The 23,390-nt window shown below is 36.8% G+C and overlaps 3 protein-coding genes across 3 annotated transcripts; all 3 read left to right on the plus strand.

Annotated features, from left to right (window-relative positions):
* LOC112049017 (ejaculatory bulb-specific protein 3) lies at positions 1 to 1,611 on the plus strand. Its single transcript, XM_024086744.2, has 2 exons — positions 1 to 191; positions 1,289 to 1,611. The coding sequence occupies exons 1-2, from the start codon at positions 11 to 13 to the stop codon at positions 1,471 to 1,473; spliced, it is 366 nt and encodes a 121-aa protein (XP_023942512.2). The 5' UTR covers positions 1 to 10; the 3' UTR covers positions 1,474 to 1,611.
* A 2,592-nt stretch (positions 1,612 to 4,203) lies between these two features.
* Positions 4,204 to 10,725, plus strand: LOC112049018 (ejaculatory bulb-specific protein 3-like). The gene is made up of 3 exons (XM_024086745.2): positions 4,204 to 4,359; positions 6,796 to 6,979; positions 10,465 to 10,725. Exons 2-3 carry the CDS (start codon positions 6,805 to 6,807, stop codon positions 10,647 to 10,649), a joined length of 360 nt encoding a protein of 119 aa, XP_023942513.1. The 5' UTR covers positions 4,204 to 4,359; positions 6,796 to 6,804; the 3' UTR covers positions 10,650 to 10,725.
* Positions 10,726 to 14,401: 3,676 nt separating this feature from the next.
* Positions 14,402 to 20,362, plus strand: LOC128199245 (allergen Tha p 1-like). Its single transcript, XM_052887941.1, has 3 exons — positions 14,402 to 15,060; positions 16,269 to 16,400; positions 20,178 to 20,362. The coding sequence occupies exons 1-3, from the start codon at positions 14,886 to 14,888 to the stop codon at positions 20,360 to 20,362; spliced, it is 492 nt and encodes a 163-aa protein (XP_052743901.1). The 5' UTR covers positions 14,402 to 14,885.
* The last annotated feature ends 3,028 nt before the right edge of the window (positions 20,363 to 23,390 follow it).

Consider the following 23,390-nt stretch of genomic DNA (forward strand, 5'->3'; position numbering starts at 1 on the left):
GATTCTCAAAATGAAGACAATTGTTCTATTCGCTCTGGTAGCAGTTGCGGCTGTGAAGGCTGAGACCTATGTCACAGCTGATGATGACCTGGATATGAAAGCTGTGGTTGCTGACTTAGACAGATTAGTCCGTTATCTGGATTGCTTTATGGACAGAGCGCCTTGTTCAGTACGGACCGCAAGTTACAAAAGTACGTCTTTGCTTCATCATTTATTTTTTAGTACTATGAAGAGTAAACATTTGTATTTTTATATGTACCGAACAAACTCAAAAAGTACTGAATTGATTTGAAAAATTCTTTCACCAATGGAAAGCTACATTAACAAGGGTCAAGGGATAACCCCAAACCCAAAGCCTGAAGACAAAAGTCTTTAATGAGTTTGTCTTTATTTTGAAGTGGCAGTGAGCGGGCCATATCTGTCGTAGAACAGATGGCCGCTGGGGCAGACGTGTTCAGGAGTGGAGACCGCGTACTATCAAACGCAGTGTAGGACGCCCTCCAGCTAGATGGTCCGACGACATCAAGAAGGTAGTGAGAAGTGGTTGGATGAGGAAGGCGGAGGATCGTGTGTGGTGGCGCGCTCTCGGAAAGGTCTATGTCCAGCAGTGGACGAATACAGGCTGTTGAAATGAAATGAAGGGATAACATTTACGGTATGAAATGTAGCAGGTTCAAGGGTACAGATTTGAACAAAGTCCTGATTCGGGCTATGAAATGCTGAGTGTTTCTATTTTCCCAGGAAATTGTCAATACAAATTATTGTTATCACAGAGTAGTTGATGGTTTTACCAGAGGTTTTACAATACCGTGCCTCGGAAAGCACTTTAAGTCGACGCTACATTATCATTAACTAATAACGGTCGTTAAATAATTATTATAAGACATTATCATCTTAGCCCCCATTCGCACGAGAGGTTTTAACGGACCTTAAAAAAGCGTTCAAATACAACGTTTTGCGTTTTTAAAACACGACGCTATTTTTCGAGCAGTATTGCATTTTAAATTTTTTAAAAAGTTAGAATGTCACAAACCTTAATATAAAATCATACAATATTTGAGCGCTTTTTTAACTCCGTTAAAAAAACTCTCGTGCAAATGTGGGCTTAAACCTGCCAACCCATTGGAACAGCGTGGTGCGTCTAATCTCTATATCCCCTCAATCTAAAATGGGATGCCTTGTAATGGGCTGTTAAAATGGCTGATTTGATTAAAAGGAATAATACATAAGTAGTACATATAAACAAAGAAATCTAATATCAATTAATTTAATGTAATTTTAATTGCAGAAATAATTGCTGACTCCATTGCAACCGGTTGCGCGAAGTGCAACAATGCACAAAAGCGTTTGGCGAATGACTTCATTTCGGGAATCAAAGCAATCTTACCCTTAGAGTACTTCAACTTCAGACTAAAGTACGATCCAGAAGGAAAACACTTCGATGATTTCGAGAAGATCGTTCACGGTTATTAGATCCACAAACAAAAGACACAAGCAATTTATACTACACAAATTCGAATTTTGACAAAATCGTTTTTTTTTTGTGTCAAATGTCTTAAAATAAGATTTTTTAATATCGTGATGAAATGTGCAATAAAAATATCTTAAATACTTTAAGCCCTCATTCGCACGAGAGTTTTTTTAACGGACGTTAAAAGAGCGTTTATATATAGTTCGAAGTTAAATGAAGATCTATTTCTAACGCCTAAAATTGAAAATGCCATTGTGTTTTAAAAACGTTGTCGTGTGAACATATACATTTGTCGTATTTAAACGCTTTTTTTAATGTCCGTTAAAAACATCTCGTGCGAATGTGGGCTAACGCTTCAATAAAACTGGACGCCTCCCTCCATAGGAAGAGCTCAGACCCACAACGCTGTTCCAATGCAGGTTGGCGGGCTTAGGACGATAATATACTCAGAGGCACAATTAACCGCCCTCTTTAATATGACGCGAGTATAATAAAGTGGGCGGATAATTGTGCCTCTGAGTATATTTGGCTTTTTAACGATTTGGCTTTCCGATACGCAGGAACAACGTAGATACATTAGGTGTAACACGACCAACCTCTCAAACCTAGGCTGAGAATGTTTCCTAAAAATATCTTAGAAGAAAAAGATCAGTAGGCACCTACTAAATAACCCGACCCAGGACCTGAACTCAAGATTACCTCCGAAACCATATAGAGTAACCACTGCAAAAACGAGACATTTAGTTGTAGAGATACCTAATACTAGGGGAGCCCGGGATGCTAAATTTGCAGTTACTAAAGCGTCATTGATTAGATTTTGTAAATTAGATGATACAAAGAATAAATGGTTATTTACTTTTTCGCTTTCAGCGATGGGGAAAAAAACTACAGATTTTAAAGACAATTTTTATTACTTCGGCTTACTGAAATCATCAGAAAATATGAGCGATTATTACAGAAATATAAGGGTTTTATTTTGTCATTTTGGAACCCTCCTACTCCATTACGTTACGCTCAAATCGTCAGATTTTCGAAATGCACACTGTTTAGCTATTAACTAACCACCCATACCTTAATCTGGCGTGCTGGTTGAGTATTTCTAAAGTTAGTTTTTTTTAGGTTGCCCTAAACCTTAAAATACCAATATTTAGGGCTCATACTTGGTGGAGGTCCTGAACAACGTGCAAGGTGTACTCCCTTATGTTCATCTGCCGTGCTCGAGTAACTGCAAAAATCCCCTCTTCGGCTCCCCTACTATAGTCTTTATATATCAAATCACGACTGCAAATACCAACAACAAGATAATAAGTGTCAATATAATATTTAATTATTATCAGAGCCGGTTTGAACTTCTAAAAATAAATTAAATAGTTACCTACCAATGGAGATCGTAATACGAACAAAAAATTACCTTCTATGTACTGAAACTGTACTGTACTACTACTACTAAAAAAGAGTGTAAAGAGCTCCCTAAAAAACGGTCATCAAGTTTCAGCCTACTGAAACATAAAGTTACGTTTCGTCTGTAAGTATTTCTAACTTAATTTTATTGAAATTTACACAATATTTAATAAGAATCGATTCTTCAGCTGGAATAGCAAAACATCGATCAAGTAATCGAATACTCTGTGTAACGAGTGTAAGCAATGTGTTTGATACCTGTGTAAAAATTACAAGTGTGTATTGCGAATATAATTTGTAGTTATATCGTTTATGGATATAACGTTTATTAGACCGGGGGCACAGATTAATTAATAATAGTCAGGAGGGCACGGAACACAACGGTGTCGTACACGTCACAAATATAAAATTCAAAAACTAATACATTCTCGACAGTCAGTACGACACGAAGCGTCGGATCAATAATTTTTAATATTATTCAAGAAAAATGCCATCATAAACAAAATAAATAAGATGGAGTTTTTTTTTATTGGTTATTATTGATTATTATTTCCATTAACGTAATTGTTGTTAGTGTTAAATTTTGAAAAAAAATTGTTTAAGCGGATTTCAAGTAGACGCGTGACTTGTGTTGTTTTATGGGTTTCACCGGCTTACTCTGTGGCCGGGGGATAATTGGTTTAAACATTTTCGATGTGTGAACTTCAGGGACTTTACCATCCTCAAAAAACGACAGACAATTTTTTGGTGGATTTGGGTGCGTCGACAGATATTTGGTCCACAGGCATTTAGTCTGAGGTGTAGGTATATCTAATAGCAAAACGAACGCAAACAAAAACAAAGTAGGCAACAACAAATCTAAATGCGGTGATCAAGTCTTGTAATGATGTAATCCCTAATTTAGTCGTGCATCATTCTTTTGTTACTTTGTGATAATGTTTATAGACATAATAATGTTCTAGATTGATCCAAAGCTAGGACTAGGAATGCCATAAAACTTATTATATGCTTGACAAATAAAAATCAAGAACATATAAATAGGTAAATTGCAATATAGGTACCTATACTAATGATTAGGTGTTTGTTTGTCTGCATTGATGGTCTGAAACCACATAATATGGACTTTTTGGCTCGTCTCAATTTTAGGTATCCTACTAATAATATAAACGCAAAAGTTTGTATGGATGTTTGACTTGGCTGAAATTTGGAATGTAAATAGATTTTACTCTGGATTAACACATAGGCTTTTTAATCCGGAAAAAATCCTTGGATTCACGGTGCTTTTCTAGATATATTAAGTACTCTAGGCACGCCATTGTTAAAGTAACGATTAATAAAACACATACAACATTATCAATGTATGCACATTACCATATCGCCAGACCTCTGGAATATTGTGTACCTATATAAGGAGTGCTCTTAATGAGAAATAAACATTTGCCTTTTTTAATTCGTCTCGGTCACTTGGTGCTTCGCTGGTATTTTAGGTAAGTAACAAGTATTATTATAATTTTTTAATTAATACCATTATGACCTCAAAGGTTATTGTTAGGTTTTATAAATGATCTCTCAGCCTTGGCGGCGTGGGTAATTCTTTAATATATTTAATAATGTACTAGTATTTTTAAGTTTAGTACTAGTACTTTAAAGTAGTTACTACAATTAGGAATAGTGTGACGGCCTCCGTGGCGCAGTGGTATGCGCGGTGGATGTACAAGACGGAGGTCCTGGGTTCAATCCCCGGCTGGGCAGATTGAGATTTTCTTAATTTGTCCAGGTCTGGCTGGTGGGAGGCTTCGGCCGTGGCTAGTTACCACCCTACCGGCAAAGACGTACCGCCAAGCGGTTTAGCGTTCCGGTACGATGCCGTGTAGAAACCGAAAGGGGTGTGGATTTTCATCCTCCTCCTAACAAGTTAGCCCGCTTCCATCTTAGACTGTATCATCACTTACCATCAGGTGAGATTGTAGTCAAGGGCTAACTTGTAAAGAATAAAAAAAAAAAAAAAAAAAGTCCCTTAATCATACGGACTCGGACAATTTTTATTAAAATTAGTTAAATTATAGGTATTTTTAACGATTTTTGGCAAAGGCGAACGACTATAATATTATAATTATAATGTTTATTCCTACTATAAAAGCCGCCGAAGTTTTATAAACATTTTGATATAATCTGTGTAATAATTTACGGTTGAGTAAATCTCATCATCATCATACCATCCGATGAACGTCCACTGCAGGACATAGGCCTTTTGTAGTACTTCCAAACATCACGATCCTGAGTCGCCTGCATCCAGCGAATCCCTGCGACTCGCTTGATGTCACCAGTTCACCTATGGAGGCTCGACCAACACTGCGCTTTGTAGTGCGAGGTCGCCATTCCAGCACTTTGGGACCCCAACGTCCATCGGCTCTTCGAACTATGTGCCCCGCCCATTGCCACTCTAGCTAATTGATAATCTACTTTTATTGAATTTTGATTAGAAATACACTGAAGCTTACAATAGGTTTTACAACCAAGTAAACATCAAAACAATGCATCTCCTTCACATTACCGATGTAGTAAGAAGATCTAAAAAAACATAGCTTTTGTAACTAGTGCAGTAAAAGTATATTGCTCACCTTAGGAACAAAATAAGAAATTGTCTTCCATGTTAATAATATTAAGTAAAATTAAGTCATTGCAATTTACTCGATGATCTAATTAATTTTGGTAAAAGTTAAGTAATTAGTAAGATAAGTCAAAATGTTTTTAAATTTTTACGAAGACAATTCTAAGAGCAATTCTTTTTTAAATTATTGTATCTATATTTAGATATATATTTATTTTAATGTGAAAGTATTTAAATAAAATATTATAATAGACAACTTTTATAGAATACAGAATAATGTATTCCCAAGGTTATGCCTACTTGCGGGAGTTAATTAAAATCTATTAATAATATAATTTATTGGCTGAAAACCTTGGCTAAGTTTGTTGTGGGCTCTTCTCTTACCAAGGCGCATTTGGAACCCTCGTAACTTTAATTGTAAGTTTTCGACTATTATTACCACCATTAAAATAAATTAAATTATGACATGATCCTGACCTTTCAAAAGTGCTTGTAAACTGAGCCTAATTGAAATAAATCAATTTTGTTTTTATTATTATTGTTTTTATTATTATTATTTATTATTACACAATAATGACATAGATTATTAATAATTTAAATATGTTATGTGATCGTAAGCTATTACCTAAATTATATTTAGATATAATTGTTAAATATGAACTGGGCAAACGTTTTGTTAAATGAATGTTGAATGTTATTGAATTACAAAGGTAAATAAACTAAAGGGTCAGTATAGATAACCTCTGTAAATAGATATTGCTCTGTTATTTACTTTGTACGGATAATTCAAATAATATTTATAGCTCAACGGTAAGAGCTGTCGGACTCATCACCGAGAGGTGGTGGTTCCATCCCCGCCCCGTTGGTCTATTGTCGTACCCGCTCCTAATACAGTCTTTCCCGACTAGTTGGAGGGGAATGGGAATATTGTCACATTTAAAAGATACATTTAAGCGTACCAAAATGTCATTATGTGGAATACAGGCAAAGATGCAAATTCATTTTCAGAATGTGTGTTTAAAGTGTTTTTCCTCGCAAATGTGTTATAAAATGCCGTATGACATAAGTGCGCTTTCTCGCCTACGGCTCGAGCTTGCAATATCGCCTCGACTGTAATTTTCCGCACTTATATCATAATGTACTATTAAGAAATAATTCGTCGAGACGCTCTTTACGTACAGAACTATTAAATACTGTAATATAATCTTCGACTTGGCGGAAGCACTCCCAGAGAATGTATCTATGATTTGAGTAAAAGTAAAATTTCAATACTAAAGTAATAAAGCAGATAAAATTTATTCATTCGTTGCAGAATCTAAAAATGAAGTGGGTAATTGTCCTTTCGGCTTTGATGGTCTTGGCTGCGGCGAAAGAACTGTACTCGACAGAAAATGATGATTTCGACATCGACAGCGCTGATTCTGAAACGCTAAAGGCATTCCTGAACTGCTTCAACGACAAAGGTGCCTGTGATGAGAGGTCTACTGACTTTAAGAGTAAGTAAACGTTTTACATACTTCGTCGTTATCAACCCATATACGGCTCACTGTTGAGCTCGAGTCTCCTCTCAGAATCAGAGGGGTTAGGCCAATAGTCCACCACGCTGGCCCAGTGCGGATTGGCAGACTTCACACACGCAGAGAATTAAGAAATTCTCTGGTATGCAGGTTTCCTCACGATGTTTTCCTTCACCGATTGAGACACGTGATATTTAATTTCTTAAAATGCACACAACTGAAAAGTTGGAGGTGCATGCCCCGGACCGGATTCGAACCCACGCCCTCCGGAATCGGAGGCAGAGGTCATATCCACTGGGCTATCACGGCTCTCTTTACATACTTAACTACACCCAAATATAGAATATATCAACATTCCACCTTGTTGATTCGGGGATAAGTTAATGCGCGAATTCATATGGTTTCTTCAGTTAACCTTAGTTCAGTTTTGACGGCCTCCGTGGCGCAGTGGTGTACGCGGTTGATTTACACGACGGAGGTCCTGGGTTCAACCCCGGCTGGACCGATTGAGGTTTTCTTTATTGGACCAGGTCTAGCTCGTGGGAGGCTTCGGCCGTGGTTAGTTACCACCCTACCGATAAAGACGTACCGCCAAACGATTTAGCGTATGATGTCGTGTAGAAACCGTAAGGGGTGTGGATTTTCATCCTCCTCCTACCAATTTAACCCGCTTCAATCTTAGATTACATCATCACTTACCATCCGGTGAGATTGTACCTAGTCAAGGGCTAACAGGTAAACAATAAAAAAAAATTGCTGCCACTGATCGTAGTCAGAGTCAATAAATTCGCGATGACCCTTAGAGTTTCGACTTCGTACTTTCGTAGTACCCACACTAATGATTTTAGGATTTCATTCTACTCCCAATAAGTTAGCCCGCTTCCATCCTTAGATTGCATCATCATTTACCATCAGGTGTTACCATCGAGTGAGACAGTCATGGGCTAACTTGTAGGAATTAAAAAAAGTAGGTGTATAGTAACATACTCGTAGCTTGACAATAGATAGATAGATAGATATATTTTAGTTGCACACCACAAAGACAAGTCACAGTAGATATATTACAAGCAGTATAATAACTCGGCCATATTTTTGAAATAAATACCTACAGCCGCGCGCTCCGTAAACATGTGATAGGGCTGCCTGCCTCCAGCATTTTAATTACATTTGCCAACTTTGTGTTTCCATTTAGTTATGTGATTCTAAATATACTTTTTTTTAAATAAACAAATAAAATACTTTGTAAATTGTAGTAAAATAGGAAGTGATCAATAAAATGCGTGTTGTTTTTTGATTGGTAGATTTAAATAAGGCTGATACTAATCAATGATCTTGAAGGACCTTCATATATTTATTTTGGTGATGCCATCTATCTATTACCACCACACTAGGTGACCAAATAATAAAAAATCGGTCAAGTGCGTGTCGGGCCACGCGCAGTGTAGGGTTCCGTAGATTATGTTAGCACTTTAACCCCTTATGTAATGTACAAAAATACCGATAACGATACCCCCACACTATAGAATAGACGATAAAAAATTGACCCTGACTTGGCATGTAGGGAAGGAACTACAAAAAACAAATTGAGATTGACCGGGTTCGCTAGTAGTTTAATAAAAAAATCTGGATAGGTATATTGATATCAGCTGGCTCTTTACTTTTTTTATTCAAATACATTAAAGTATGAGCAACACAATAATGTTGTTAAATTCAAACAACTTCTTTACGTAACTTCTTTATTACCTTAAAATACAGGAATACAAAACATACATGTCATAAGATTTAAATCTATGTATTACATAATAATCAAAGAAAACAACCTAAATGAAGAAGTTAATAAATAATTATTTAATAATATTATATTAACGTTTACGTCATTTACCTATTTACACAATTTTATCATTTAAGCATTTATTTATCTATATATTTATTAAATTATGCCTTTAGAATACAAAATATTAATCAAACTTTATAAAAATAATAACTTTTTCCTAGTCGTCATAATTAAAAAATCCAATACACTGCGTTCGTCACCGCGGCACAGTCGCAACGGTCTTCACCCCACGATCACCCCACGTACGAGCTGCGTAGGTATAGCTCGCGTTTCGACCTTTAGTATGAAGTCCAACTACTGCTTGTAATATATCTACTGTGGACAAGTGAAATAAAAACAAATTAGGAAAGGATTAGCATACAAAAGGCGGCCTTATCTCTAAGTAGCGATTTCTTCCAGGCAACCTTCGTTTTAGGAAAACTTAAAAACATCAGCAGGTGGCGTAAAACAAAAATAACCATAGTATTAGTAATACACATACATACAAATAATTTACACCCTAATACATAAACAATATTACACAAATACCTACAATAATGAATACAATACATATCAAAATATACTAATAAATACATTATATTGAAGAGAAATAATAGATACAGATCGTCTTTACTGCACCAGATAGTGAGTCTTTACGGCATTTTTAAAAATGTGACAATGTAAAGTTAATTTGCGTAGTTTTAACAGAGTAAGTACTCATATGGTTTAACTGGTAGACATTTCATAACAACCTATCGCCGTGACCTCTGAAACTGCAATATCCGTACACTTACAAAACTGGTTTGTTTTATAACAGTTTTTTTCCATTCTTTAATAATAGCTGTCGTTACATTTTATTACGACTATCAGTGATGCATTCAATTATTACTACACCAAAACGTCAAACTTGGATATTTGCAGCACTACATTTTTTTTTTTTATTCAGTAGAAGTGGGTTTTACTTGGAAAAGGGTATCACCGTCCAGCTCGCTGCTCTTGATTCGCTGTTCCGCCGATAGATTTTTATACGAAAAAAATATACATATGTGGCACATATGTATATTTTATTCGTATAAAAATCTCATTTTACATAGAAAACTTCTCATTCTCTTAACCATTCGCTGCCCGCGAGTATTTTATCGAAAAGCCCGTCTGCGTTGAAGAAGCCGACAGTCAGGGAATGCGGTTTTAATTTACCGTTGTGAGCCATTTAAAAAATCTTTATATTCCTCTATCGCGCGGAGCATGATACTGTGCTCGCCTATTGCCCTTAGTTTACTTTATATTTTTTTACATGTCACGTAACGGATTCGATGGGCGACCGGTCGTCCATTTAGGAGTCAGGTGGATTCTTAAGAACTGTGAACCTCCTGCGAGTATTCGGACTCCTGCCCCCCTAGCTAAGTGGCACGTCGATTCTCCTTCTACAATCGCTAACGCTTCGAAAACTAGAAAGATGTATGGGATTGACATTTGCAGGTCACGTGATCTGTCATTGACATACATTTTTCTAGTTTTCGAAGCGTTAGCGATCGTAGAAAGAAAATTAACGTGCCACTTGGCTAAATGGATTAGACTACTTTGGGAATCTAGTCAAACAACTCAATGTCTAGTTTTTTTTTAATTTCATTTTGAATTGAACTTGTTTCAGATGACATTCCGGAGGCAGTCGTACAAGCGTGTGCGAAATGCACGCCAGAACAGAAACACATTTTCAAAGTATTTTTGGAATCAATCAAGGTGCAGGACCCTGAGGGCTACAAAGTTTTCCAACAAAAGTACGATCCACAGAACAAATATATTGCCGCTTTGCAGGCAGCCATCGCGAATGCATAAGCCTGTACTGAAGAAAGAAATCTCGATACAATAATTAAGTCATTGTCAAATCAATAGAATAAAAGTTTAACGCATTCGACTATGATTTTATTATAATAGCAATTTACCCTAATGTCATAACTGCGTGCGAACCTAGGAAAGGCAACTTGTACCAAGTTATCTATACTAATATTATAAAGAGGTAAAGTTTGTAAGTTTGTAAGTTTGTAACAATTTTTTGAAATTGGGTAATCTTCGGAACTACTGGACCGATTTTAAAAATTCTTTCACCAGTAGAATGCTACGTTATCGGGGAGTGCTATAGGCTATATTTTATATTTCTATCATATATAACTACTGAGATATCGCGGGTTTTCTCTTACAGGTCAGACCGAAAAACTTACTTATTCGCATGCGCTGCCTCAACCATTGCGTATAACTGAAATAAATGTATGGAGGCTTTTTGAACCTTTAAAAGTTCTACAAAAAAGTCCGCGACACCATATATCTATCTTTTATATTTTAGCAGATATAGTACCTTTAGTACTTTAATAAATTATTTAAATTTTAAATTAAGGTTTACGTCATTATTTACACAACTAAACTTAAATCCTTATCAAAATAAATTATTTAATAATCACAAATATATTATAGAGATAAGATTTGCCCTTTACAGTATGTTAATTTACAGTAAGTTTCGGAGATAATACAAAATTTCTGAAAGTCGCAGAAATGCCGCTATATGACGCCCCGCGGTTTCAATTACGTGGTTCCCGTTCCCGTATAATTATGACGACCAAACATAGCCTATGACACTCGCAAATAATGTAGCTTTCTATTGGTAAAAGAATTTTCTAAATCGGTCCAGTAGATCCAGAGATTACCCCCGAAAACCACACAAACTATACCTCTTTATATTATTAGCATAGAAGTCGCTTGGGAAATTATAGTCTTTTGGTCATTGCACCACGCACAAAAGGCTGGACCAATTTTGCTGAGGGTAGGGATAGGATAGAGGTAGGGAAGGGGTAGGATAGAGGTAGGTTAGGGGTAATTTAGGGAAAGTGTAGGGTAGGGTAGGGTAGGGTACGGATAAGGTAGGAGTAGTGTAGGGTAGGGGCAAGGTAGAGGTAGGGGAAGGCTAGGAACGTATAGGGTAGGGGAGGAGTAGGATAGGGGTAGGGTAGGGTAGGGGTAGGGTTCGGGTAGGGTAGGGTTAGGGTAGGGATAAGGTAGGTGTAGGGAAGGGTTAGGGTTAGCGGTAGGGTAGGAGTAAGGTAGGGGTAGGGTAGGGGTAGATTAGGAGTAGGGTAGGATAGGATATGGATAGGTTACGGGTAGGGTTAGGGTAGGGTAAGGTGGGGGGAGGGAAGGGTTAGCGTTAGCGGTAGGGTAGGAGTAAGGTAGGGGTAGGGTAGGGTAGGGTAGGGTAGGGTTGGGTAGGTTTACGAGCAGGGTAAGGTAGAGGTAGAGAAGTTTACATCAATTTTTACGCGGACGAAGTCGCGGGCGTCCGCTAGTATAATTAGTAAGTAAATAAGTTTTAAAATGGAGCGAGATCCAATTTTGGCGCCTCTCCTGTTTGTTTCTAATAATATGTAGATACCTAATGGATACCTATATCAAATTATGAGTGTAATGTAAGAATGGAACGCGAAAATCTTGATCATCTTGACCATACTCTGGGGTGGCCAATTGAAAATCAGGCGCAGTACCGTTTACGGTTGACTGGGAACTAGGATTATCATTTAGGCGCTCTCTAGGATTTGGCGCCTGGATCGACTGCTCCGTTCGCCGTATGGACGGGTCGGCCCTGGCTAGAAGTATAAGCTATTAGTACTTTTAACTTATACTTACTACTTAATATTATTATTACTTACACTTATACTTACTATTTATTACTTACTACTTATTATATACTTCCACAAGCGGACGCCCGCGAATTCGTCCGCATAAAAATCGATGTAAACTTTCAACCCCTATTTCACACCCTTTATAATTTTGTAATCATTTTACATTTACAAATTTTCTACCCTCTCTTCACCCCTTTCTGGTTTTACTTTCGCGACAAAAAATGTCCTATTATCCTTCTTCGTATTATGGTCTCAATTCGTGCTAAGTTTCATTTGAATTCATTCAGTAGTTTCAGCGTGATGCCCGGACAACAAAAGACGGACAGACAGACAAAAATAACTAAAAAGTATTTTAGGCTTCAGTATCGATCATAATACTCGTAATTATTACCATGCCCCCTCCAATAACCCGGTGAAGCTAATTGCTTTTACTAATGTGCACTTCTTTCCTTCCCCTACCCTAACCTACTCCCACCCTTCACCTACTGTACCTCTACCCTACCCCTATTCAACCTTTAACTTACCCTTACCCTACCCCTAACGTACCCTTACCCTACCCCTACCCTAAGTATCCTATGTCCGTCTCCTGGTTTTGAGCTACCACCCAACTATTTTCAGCCAAATCCAGCCAGGTCCAGCCGTTCTTGAGTTGAGCGGCGATTACGCAATTTTTTACGCAAAATTTTTGGTATCTTTTAAATGGAATGTCCGAATTGATGCAGTCTTGAATTTAAAGAATGTAATTTATTTTGATAAGAAATAATACCAAGATACAAATAAAGAACCTTTTCTAACGACAGTATTTCTATTTTTTTTTTTTAATAAAAGAATATTTATTGTGCCATGTCATGACTATAGTCATGGCACAATAAATGTTAGGAGTATCCTATCACGACACTTATTGTAAAAAGTGATGTGTTCTGCAAAGTTGTAGTACATTATTTTAATTTAACATCAATGGTTTTTGCAGCGCACGCGATGTTAACAATGTTTTTGGTATTTTCTTACACCTTGGGTTACATTATTGTTAACCTTACCAAAATTTTTTGAAAATATTGCCCATAGCACCAAAGGATAGTGTAGCTTCCTTACAGTGAAAGAAGTAGTTTCGGAACCTATTCATTACATACAAACAAACACACAAACAATCAAATCTTTCCTTTTTATAACATTAGTATAGCAGATTAAATAAGTATGTCATTATAGGGTTTACTAAAAAAATATCAGTACATTTTATTGTCCAATACAGGTTCGCAATAAGTCCTCAGGATAATCAGTGCATTTTTGCATCTGTGCATGCCACCTCTAACGAACAGAAATTAAATTATTAGGGTCTGATCCATTAACCGCGGAGCTATTGGCCATAAACTATGTCACGATTCGCAGAAAATGCCAAAATAGAGTTGTTATTGATTGTACAAGTTTATTTAAGCATTTAGTTGCTTAGGTGCCAAAACACGACGCCTACCTGGAAACTACAATACTCGTAATATTAATATTGAATGAACAAAGTTTGCAGTTCTAAATGCAAATTCTTAATAAGTACTTAAATGCCATGTGGAATCATTGGTCAACTGTCGTTTTAGACAATGGTTTTAAAGATAAAACTTCGACCAAAAACTTAAGAAGACTTAGAAGCTTTAGAGAAAAGTTCCGAGCAAAAGTTCAAGAAGGCTAAGAAGCTTTAGAGAAAAGCTTCGACCAAAATCTTAAGAAGGCTAAGACGCTTTAGAGAAAATCTTCTACCAAAATCTTAAGAAGGCTAAGACGCTTAAGAGAAAAGCTTCGACCAAAATCTTAAGAAGCTTTCGTTTGATTTTTGGATCGGACATAGAAGTCAGTGGTCTTTGAAACGACATATACTTATTATTCTGAGAAGGTTCCTTCTTTTCTCTGGAGATTTGACCTCCGGTTGTTTAGACACTAAAACCCCATAAGCGGAAGAGTGTTTTTTTTACTTATTTGTTCTATACTAATTTTCGCGATGGAGCAGCTACAGATCTAGACGTTTGTTAGTAAATAATGTCAGAACGGCATAATTGATATTATTTTAAAGGCATATTAAGGATATCGATATCGTGCTAACTGTGTCATCTTCATACAGTTTCCCGAATGCAACTGAACTGCAGACTAGTGTTGGAAAAATATCGATAAGGTTTTATATCCAATAAATAAACAATATGAGCGCAAAAATTCTCCACACCTTTTTGTTTGGTAACGTCTCTAATGAAACTTTTTTGTTTGAAGGTTAAGAGAATCAGCTTAATGTTTAAATTGGATGTTTTATGATGGACTCATTTAATTTATTTCAGTCTATCACAAATAATAGATCAAAGCACACATAAAATTCGCGAATCTTTTTAATTTTTTAAAATTTTAAAAGCGGCATTCAAATTAAATTGAAATGAGATTTTTATTATTGTTTATAGTTTTCGTAATTGCCGACGAAGTTTATTATGATAACCGGTATAATTATTTCGATATTGATCATTTTGTGCACAATACGCGTCTTTTGAGAAAATATATAGATTGTTTTTTGAGCAAGGGACCTTGTACTCCTATTGGAAAAGCATTTAAGGGTGAGTTAAAAACTAATAATAAATTAGCAGATACATATACCAGTAGATATATCCGGAGGCACGGCAGTGCCCCGCCAAGTCTAACAAAAAACTTACTAGTACCATACTTTTCTCAACCTTTTACGGTAGAAGAAAATTGATATATTTTTACAAGTTTTGTTTTTATGACATACAATATATACATACCTATATCAGTATTTTGTGGAAAATTATATCTTACTAAGGATTTAAGGCAAGGATAGCTATTTTTGTCCAGTCAATGTTAAAACATAATCGACTGACTCAAAAATAAAAAAAAAATAAAAGTTATTGCGTTATTGTAAGAAATTAATTTATTTTAATACTCTGACCTATTTTCTTTCATGAAAAGCTACAATAAAAAAATATTTCCATTTCATTTTAATACAAATATATTTCGATAGATAACTCATTAGACTACCTCTGTAAGTAATGTAGCACATGCTAGGGAGTATATAATAAGACAATTATATAACACGTATCTACATACGTATCTAGACCTTAGCGTATCTAGACCTTAGCGGAACAGATGTTACGTGAAAAGCACCCATCTAGACCTTAGCGGAACAGATGTTACGTGAAAAGCATTTTTATAATGTGTGCCAGTTAATCTCATTTTGTGCAAAACATGCAATTGTAAAAATGTTGCATTTAAGACAGTTTGTGCTACCCACTTGGTCATCATAACACGAAAACTCGAAATTATGTAATACTAGCGGACGCTCGCGACTTCGTCCGCGTGGAGTTCAGTTTTTCACAAATCCCACGGATCCCAAGATATCCAGAGTAAAATCTTGAAATCGCCGCAGCGTGAAGGAGAAACAAATAAACACACACACAAACTTTCGCCTTTATAATATTAGTGTGAAGTGTGATAATAATCATAAAGCTGTAAGGTATTATTTTAAATTTTTCACTAATAAAAGAAGTGCACTGAAAATGTAATATAATAATTAATAGTGTAATCGAGGAATTCACTCTCAAGACCAAGTGATGCAAATACGCACGGTAATACGCGCGGTAATGCGCACGATAATACGCACGGAGATTAGTACGTGCGTATTGGATAAAGGGCCCTACTCACACATCTGCCGCAGGGGCAATCTAGGGTGCACGGCGGTTGTGGCGATATCGGGAGTATCTCTACACACTTGCCTGCCGTGCAGTGTTCCAGAATAAGCCGAGCTGAGCACACGTATTGAGAATGGCACCCACATTATCGACCACTCAAAAGATTGGAGTAGCCTTGGCGCTTTTTGTGGTGCTACCTCCAAAAAAAAGGAAAAGGAGATACTGGGTGAAGAAATGGCTACAGAAAAGAAGTGAGTTATGCCACATGAATATTATAAAAGTACACATTTTGATTCTACGCTGTTTGTACGTGCACTCCGTGTGACAGCTGCTGACAAACTGACTGAGAAATTGCCCCAATCGCGCTACACACGCACCGACGGCAGGGACGACTTAGGGATCAAGGATAGTCTCGCGCCCCTGCCGCCCTGCCGCAGGGCCATCCTCCCAAATTGCGCCGGCATGCCTACACACATCACAATTAAGGATGCAATTAAGGGTCATCCCCACTCCTACACCCTAGATTGCCCATGCGGCAGATGTGTGAGTAGGGCCTTTAAGACGGGCAGTAAGATTTTCTACTGTTCGGATTGGGACGTAGAAATTAGACATTTCAATGACTAGTAGGCACGACTGTCTATAGATAGGTAATTGGAAACAAACGTCAGGGATGTTGAGTAGTTAAAAAATATAGAAACAATTATTATATAACAATATTTCAATTATTTCTCATGATATATTATTATCATGTCACTATCTAGGTAGTTTATATTCGCAAAGTGTTCATAAATATAAAATTTAAATCACTGTAAGTAATATATTACATATATAAAAAATGCGATGTAATAAATTACATACAGTAGTTTCTAATAATAATACTAATTAGCTCAAAAATTACTCAGCAACTGTCTTAATAAAACTGAGGACTTTAATTTATTATTATGGATTATAGTGCACAGATTAATAAATATATTTGTAAAGAAACAGATTTTTTTATTTAAATTCGTTCGGATTCCAGTTAAGATTTTATGAACCACCATTTTGAAATTTCATTAGCGTTTAATGTAAATTGTAAACGTCTTTATGTTAATGGCAAGGACAAATATTGTGTCACATAGACACGCAAATGCGGTCCTGTTGTAATTTTACGGTTTACTTTATGATGTGTTCGAATAAACATTTTTTTCGAAACCTTAGTTATATTTTAGTCTATTAGCTATTAGTTGTTCAGCTATTTATGATTACGATCCGAGTACTATTCGGGTTATATCTTACGCTAGCCACAGCATCCAATAAGTCCACGTACTTTTCAGTACCTACCTCCAACTTTTCAGTTGTGTGCATTTAAAGAAATTAAATATCACGTGTCTCAAACGGTGAAGGAAAACTTCGCGAGGAAACCTGCATATCAAAGAATTTTCTTAATTCTCTGCGTGCGTGAAGTCTGTCAATCCGCATTGGGCCCGCGTGGTGGGCTATTGGCCTAACCCCTCTGATTCTGAGAGGAGATTCGAGCTCAGCAGTGAGCCTAATATGGGTTGATAGTGATGATGACCTGCAGCACGACTCGCTGTGCTATGTCAGTAACTTTGGTTCGTCTGCGGATCTCCTCATTTCTGATTCGATCACGCAGAGAAACTCCAAGCATAGCTCGCTCCATCGCCCGCTGAGTGACTATGAGCCTTTTTATGAGGTGAGGATTATCCACAGTTAGATACCAGGTCTGTGGTCTGTACTGATCCGTCAAAATGACGATGATGATATATCTCGAAATAATAAAAACTATTTTTTAAATAAATAATTCCTATTCATCTGACATAATCATCATTATCATCCTATTTAAACGGTCCGCCACCACTATAGGGTCAGGTTACGCTCCTTATAGAAGAAAGAATATGGATCTTAGACCCAACACGCTATTCTAAAGGGAGATGGCGAGCTTAAAGTGTTAATGGTAAGTTTATTAACGATCACTACCAGATGTTAACGATGATGACCAGGATAGACGGCTTAACGTGCTCTCCGAGACACAGGGCTGGGAGAAAAGAAAACTCAGTACCTATCTCATGTAGCCCCGACCCAGGATTCGAACCCAGAACTCAGAACTCGTGATCCGATACCACATAGGCACTAAGCCAACGTGGCAGTTGACATAATATTAGGCAATGATGTTAGTACTGTTTTTATCAATTATCTTTATTAAATTAAAAAAATATCAATTAAGATCCATACAATTTGAGCATATATATTTTTTTTTAATTAATACTCGTAAGAAGAAACTACTACTTTGAAAGAATGGTACCTTCTATTATATTATATTACTTATCTTTGCCAAGACGGCCAAGTCCTATGAGTGGGTGAAATGTAAGTAAACACGAAATTGTGCATGTGTGCGCCCAGTGCCCAGTAGCAGCGTTCAGTTTTTGCGATGATTTTTTATGGCACGTAACACGTCTTTATTATTATAAAATGTCATAGATATTAGGTATTTAATTGATAATTATCTTTTATCTCGGATTATGAATCTTTGCAAAATCATTGTAGCGTTAGGTTTCGTTGTATTTTGTGAGACTTAAATCATAATTACACTCTTCGGTTTCTCACATTTGAATAATAGGTACATTGACGTAATAAATTATAATATTGTTTATGTTTTATGCTTGTTATTCTTGACCTATGAATGGATTTTAAACTTTGATCGTGATTGTAAAATGTATAGAGTTATTGAAGGCCGTACGGCTTTCTGAATAAGTATCAATAAATTATATTAACATAATATTGAATCTATTGACAAAATAATGTAGAACAAAAGTACCTACATGTACTTACTCATTTAAGGCAGTTGCTTAATTGATAATTAATTCTGAGTTGGCAATTTGGTGTCTATTCTAGAATTTCTCTGCGAGATCGAATCATAAAAGAATAAACAAAATCACTTACATAAAGCAGTTAGTCAGGAAGCTGAAGTGGCTATGGGCAGGCTACATACGTCGAAGAGCCGATGGACGTTGGGGTCCCAAGGAGCTGGAATGGTGACCCTGCAGTCCGCACCGCAATATTGGTCGATCCCCCACTAGCTGCATCATCGAGACTGTGGTATTAGGAAGTCTGTGCCAGATGCCTATGTCCAGCTATGGTAGTGGCCGTCCATCCATCGGCTGTTGTTGATGATGATGATGATGATGATGATGATGATGATGATGATGATGATGAGTGATCATTACAGAATCAAATATAATAACCTTAAGCCCGCCAATTCACACTGAAGTTAACGTAATGGGGATGATGACTAGGATTTTTATGATACATTCGGGTAAATAAGGTCAATGTTAACTAATTTATACATAAAAAGCAAAGATTGTCTGTATATTTGCAAAATAAATAAGATTATAAAATTTCAAAATCTATTGAATTTTTTTTATTGTAATTAGGTGAAAATTCATTCAGTTTTAGCTTGACATTTTTCAATAAATGAACTATAAACATAAACGCACAAATAACAAAGATATTAGTAATTTTGTTTGAACGCCCATACAAACCTAACGATCAGCGAGCCAACGACGTCACTAAATCATGCTATTTTGTATGGAGCGTTTTTCAGGGATCCGCGGCAGCGCCGCAAATCTGACCTTTTAAATCCCTGTAGCTCCGAAAGTAATGATCGCAGATACCCTGTTACTTTTACAAAATTGCTTTGCTATTAGTATACTCTTAATTTATGTACAATTTAAAAAACTGTCATCATCCATATTTCGTTTTACGCAATATTTTATTTTTTATTTAGAAAATAATAAAAAATAAAAGATGTCTCTACGTTGAGCTGCAATTGTACTCCGGTTTAATAAGCATATTCCTTAGTTTCACACCACTTGTCCAGTTGAGTCGATATGACAAATTGAAATGCGTTAACTTAATACACGGCTTGGGTGTTAGGTTTATTTTCGTTACGGAATTTCTTCATTCGGTCGCCGCGCTGAAATCTCGCGGTAAAACCTATGCATAGCTTAAGATACTGTTATTTTTTTCAGTAATAATACCTGAAGTAATCCGGACGGCGTGCGTCAAATGCTCTCCTTCACAAAAACGTTTGGCGCGCAGAACGTTCGAGGCTTTTAGAAAACACGTACCAGATGGCTACGCTGAACTCCGACAGAGATTGGACCCACAAAATAAGTATTATGCAAGATTTGAACTTGCTGTGTCAAGAGCTTGATATGCATTTCATTGGGGCTTAGGTAAGTAGGCTGAATACAGTTTTAATTTTATTGATCTTATAAATTATGTTGTTTACGCAAGGATATATATCCCGTACTAGCAGACGCCCGCGACTTCGTTCGCGTGGATTTCAGCTTTTCACAATTCCCGCGGAAACCAAGGATGTGATGAATTCCTACCTACTTATAATAAATCTGTAGAGAGGTCAATTCTGTGCATGAAATATATTTCCATAATAACTATCAGAGGGTGATTAGTGGTCGATATTGATGCCAAAAATGCAATCAGTAAAATTTTTGTCTGTCTGTCTGTCTGTCTGTATGTTCGTTATAGAAACAAAAACTACTCGACGGAACTTGGTAAAATTATTCTTCGTACTCCTGAGCAGGTTATAAAACACTTTTCATCACGCTACGATCAATAGGAGCAGAGCAGTGAAGGGAATTGTTGGGAAAACGGGAGAAGTTACTCCATTTTTACAGCGATACTACTGTAAGGGCTGGATTAAAGAGGTTTACGGGCGGACGAAGTCGCGGGCGTCCACTAGTTATACATATAAACCTTCCCCTTTAATCACTACATCTTTAAAAAAGCCGCATCAAAATCCGTTCAGTAGTTTTAAAGATTTAAGTATACATGGGGATAGAGAAAGCGACTTTGTTTTATTTTATGTAGTGATTAGGGATTTATTTCATTATCTTTAACTTCTGGTTGTGATCGTTATAGAGTCACCCTAATCTTAAGGTTAAGCCTCAGAATATAGGAAACTTCAAGAGGTATATCAGGCATAGGAATGAAACTATTGAAATTACTCTTTTCTGGTGTCATTTCACGAACAAGTGATTAGTCACTCTGTATGTCGTGTTGTGTGACATGCAATTTTTGGACACTGCGTTTGGCGTGCTTTATAATGACGGCTGAACGTAGTTTCTGGTGTTTTCTGTATTCTGATTGTTAAGCGCGTCACTGGTACGCATCAGAACAACGTGGTGTATATCTGGTGTCAAAATATTTGGAGTTCCCAATAAGTATCTTGTCCAACCCCTGCACTGCTGAGTTTCTATTTAACAAATGTCTTCCAGTGCCTACTGACAATCATGGATACTGATAATCATGGATATCATACAGTAGATAGATGACATTTTAATAGGTTGATAATAAAGACAAATATGAGAAAAATATGAAAATATGTCACAAAATCCAAATACTAAGAATTCAAATTCATATTAAAGTCACTATAACTAACTGCAAGTACTCAAATAATATCACGGAGCTAATAGGATTAACCGCACTTACTTGCATGTTCCTTGATACTTTAATAAGGAAAACGGAAAACCTTTATGTAGGTAAATATAGAAACTAGGTAACCTATAGGTAAAAGACCTTACCATATTTCTAATCAAGTCATAAGTTTATTTGATGGGATCTGTAGTGCGTTATTTAAATAACAGCAACGTGAGTTAAATTAAGATTAACGTTAAGTTATTTATGTTATTGTAATATACCTACGAGTACATGTTAATGTTAAAGAGCCGTGATAGCCCAGTGGATATGACCTCTGCCTCCGATTCCGGAGGGTGTGGGTTCGATTTCGGTCCGGGGCATGCACCTCCAACTTTTCAGTTGTGTGCATTTTAAGAAATTAAATATCACGTGTCTCAATCGGTGAAGGAAAACATCGTGAGGAAACCTGCACACCAGAGAATTATCTTAATTCTCTGCGTGTGTGAAGTCTACCAATCCGCATTGGGCCAGCGTGGTGGACTATTGGCCTAACCCCTCTCATTCTGAGAGGAGACTCGAGCTCAGCAGTGAGCCGAATATGGGTTGATGACGACGACATGTTAATAAAATGCTATTATTGGAATAGTAAAATATACTCAGTAAATTCATACTTTGTATGTGCACCATACTTTTTAGGCGATGCTGGCGGCTCTAGACCGTTGTGTTTGTCTGTGCAAGAAGCCTATATCCAGCAGTGGATGTCCATCATCATCAACAGCCTGTATTCGTCCACTGCTGGTCATAAATCTTTCTGAGAGCGCGCCACCATACACGATCCTCCGTAGTGAGAGGTGGCTGGATGACAGCCACTTCCCACTACCTTCTTGATATCGTCGGACCATCTAGCTGTCTGGTAACTGGTCTTCAAATAATCAATACCCCAAAGCCTGAAAAAAAAGTCTTTAATGAGTTTCTTTCTTTCTTTCTTTCTTGCCTGTGATGACGTATGGAGCGGAAACGAGGTCATTGACGATTTATCTTATCCACATATTTAAAGTCGCTCAGTGAGCTATGGAGAGGGCTATGCCAGGAGTCTCTCAGGAGGACAAAATCCGGAACGAAGAAATCCGTAGGTGAACTAAAAATAATCGATGTAGACCAAAGGATTAGTAAACTGAAGTGGCAGTGGGCGGGCCATATCTGTCGTAGAACAGATGACCGCTTTGGCAGACGTGTTCTGGAGTGGAGATCACGTACCAGTGGACGTCCATCGGCTGTTAAAGATGAGACTAGTACCAGTCAACCTCCACAACTGTCAATCTCACCTGCTCGTGGTGCAGATGCCGACTGACTGAAAAGGCTCTAGTTAAGAGTGTGCAATATGTAATTTGATGGTTACAAATGTCTCTCAGATTCTGGAAAAGTTAGGAGCCTGATATTTGGGTAAATGATATTTCAAAGTGTTAGCTTTGTTATGACTATACAAAATACACAATTTGTAAAACTTTTCTCGATAGTTTATTTTTTTGAAAAATACATGTTTTGCTCACATTTTGCTTTCAATCTCAGGAAAAGCAAACTTATTTTCTTAAATTTTTGTTTTGTAGAGAAAATTAGGTATTCAAAATTCAAAAAAATTCAAAATTCAAAATTCATTTATTTCAAGTAGGCTCAGTTTACAAGCACTTTTGACACGTCAGATGACTATTTGTAAAGATTCTACCACCGGTTCGGAAGGCAGGTTCTGCTGAGAAGATACCGGCAAGAAACTCAACAGTTGCTCTTTTGAAAAAGTCATACAG

This window comes from Bicyclus anynana, chromosome 20 (assembly GCF_947172395.1).
Source record: "Bicyclus anynana chromosome 20, ilBicAnyn1.1, whole genome shotgun sequence".
Lineage (NCBI taxonomy): Eukaryota > Metazoa > Arthropoda > Insecta > Lepidoptera > Nymphalidae > Bicyclus > Bicyclus anynana.

Coding starts and splice junctions, on each gene's coding strand:
- LOC128199245 (XM_052887941.1), top strand. CDS start 14,886: ATGAGATTTTTATTATTGTTTATAGTTTTCGTAATTGCCGACGAAGTT. Junction 15,061..16,268: donor TATTGGAAAAGCATTTAAGG/GTGAGTTAAAAA, acceptor AGCCGAGCTGAG/CACACGTATTGAGAATGGCA. Junction 16,401..20,177: donor GAAATGGCTACAGAAAAGAA/GTGAGTTATGCC, acceptor TATTTTTTTCAG/TAATAATACCTGAAGTAATC.
- LOC112049018 (XM_024086745.2), top strand. CDS start 6,805: ATGAAGTGGGTAATTGTCCTTTCGGCTTTGATGGTCTTGGCTGCGGCG. Junction 6,980..10,464: donor GAGGTCTACTGACTTTAAGA/GTAAGTAAACGT, acceptor AACTTGTTTCAG/ATGACATTCCGGAGGCAGTC.
- LOC112049017 (XM_024086744.2), top strand. CDS start 11: ATGAAGACAATTGTTCTATTCGCTCTGGTAGCAGTTGCGGCTGTGAAG. Junction 192..1,288: donor ACGGACCGCAAGTTACAAAA/GTACGTCTTTGC, acceptor TTTTAATTGCAG/AAATAATTGCTGACTCCATT.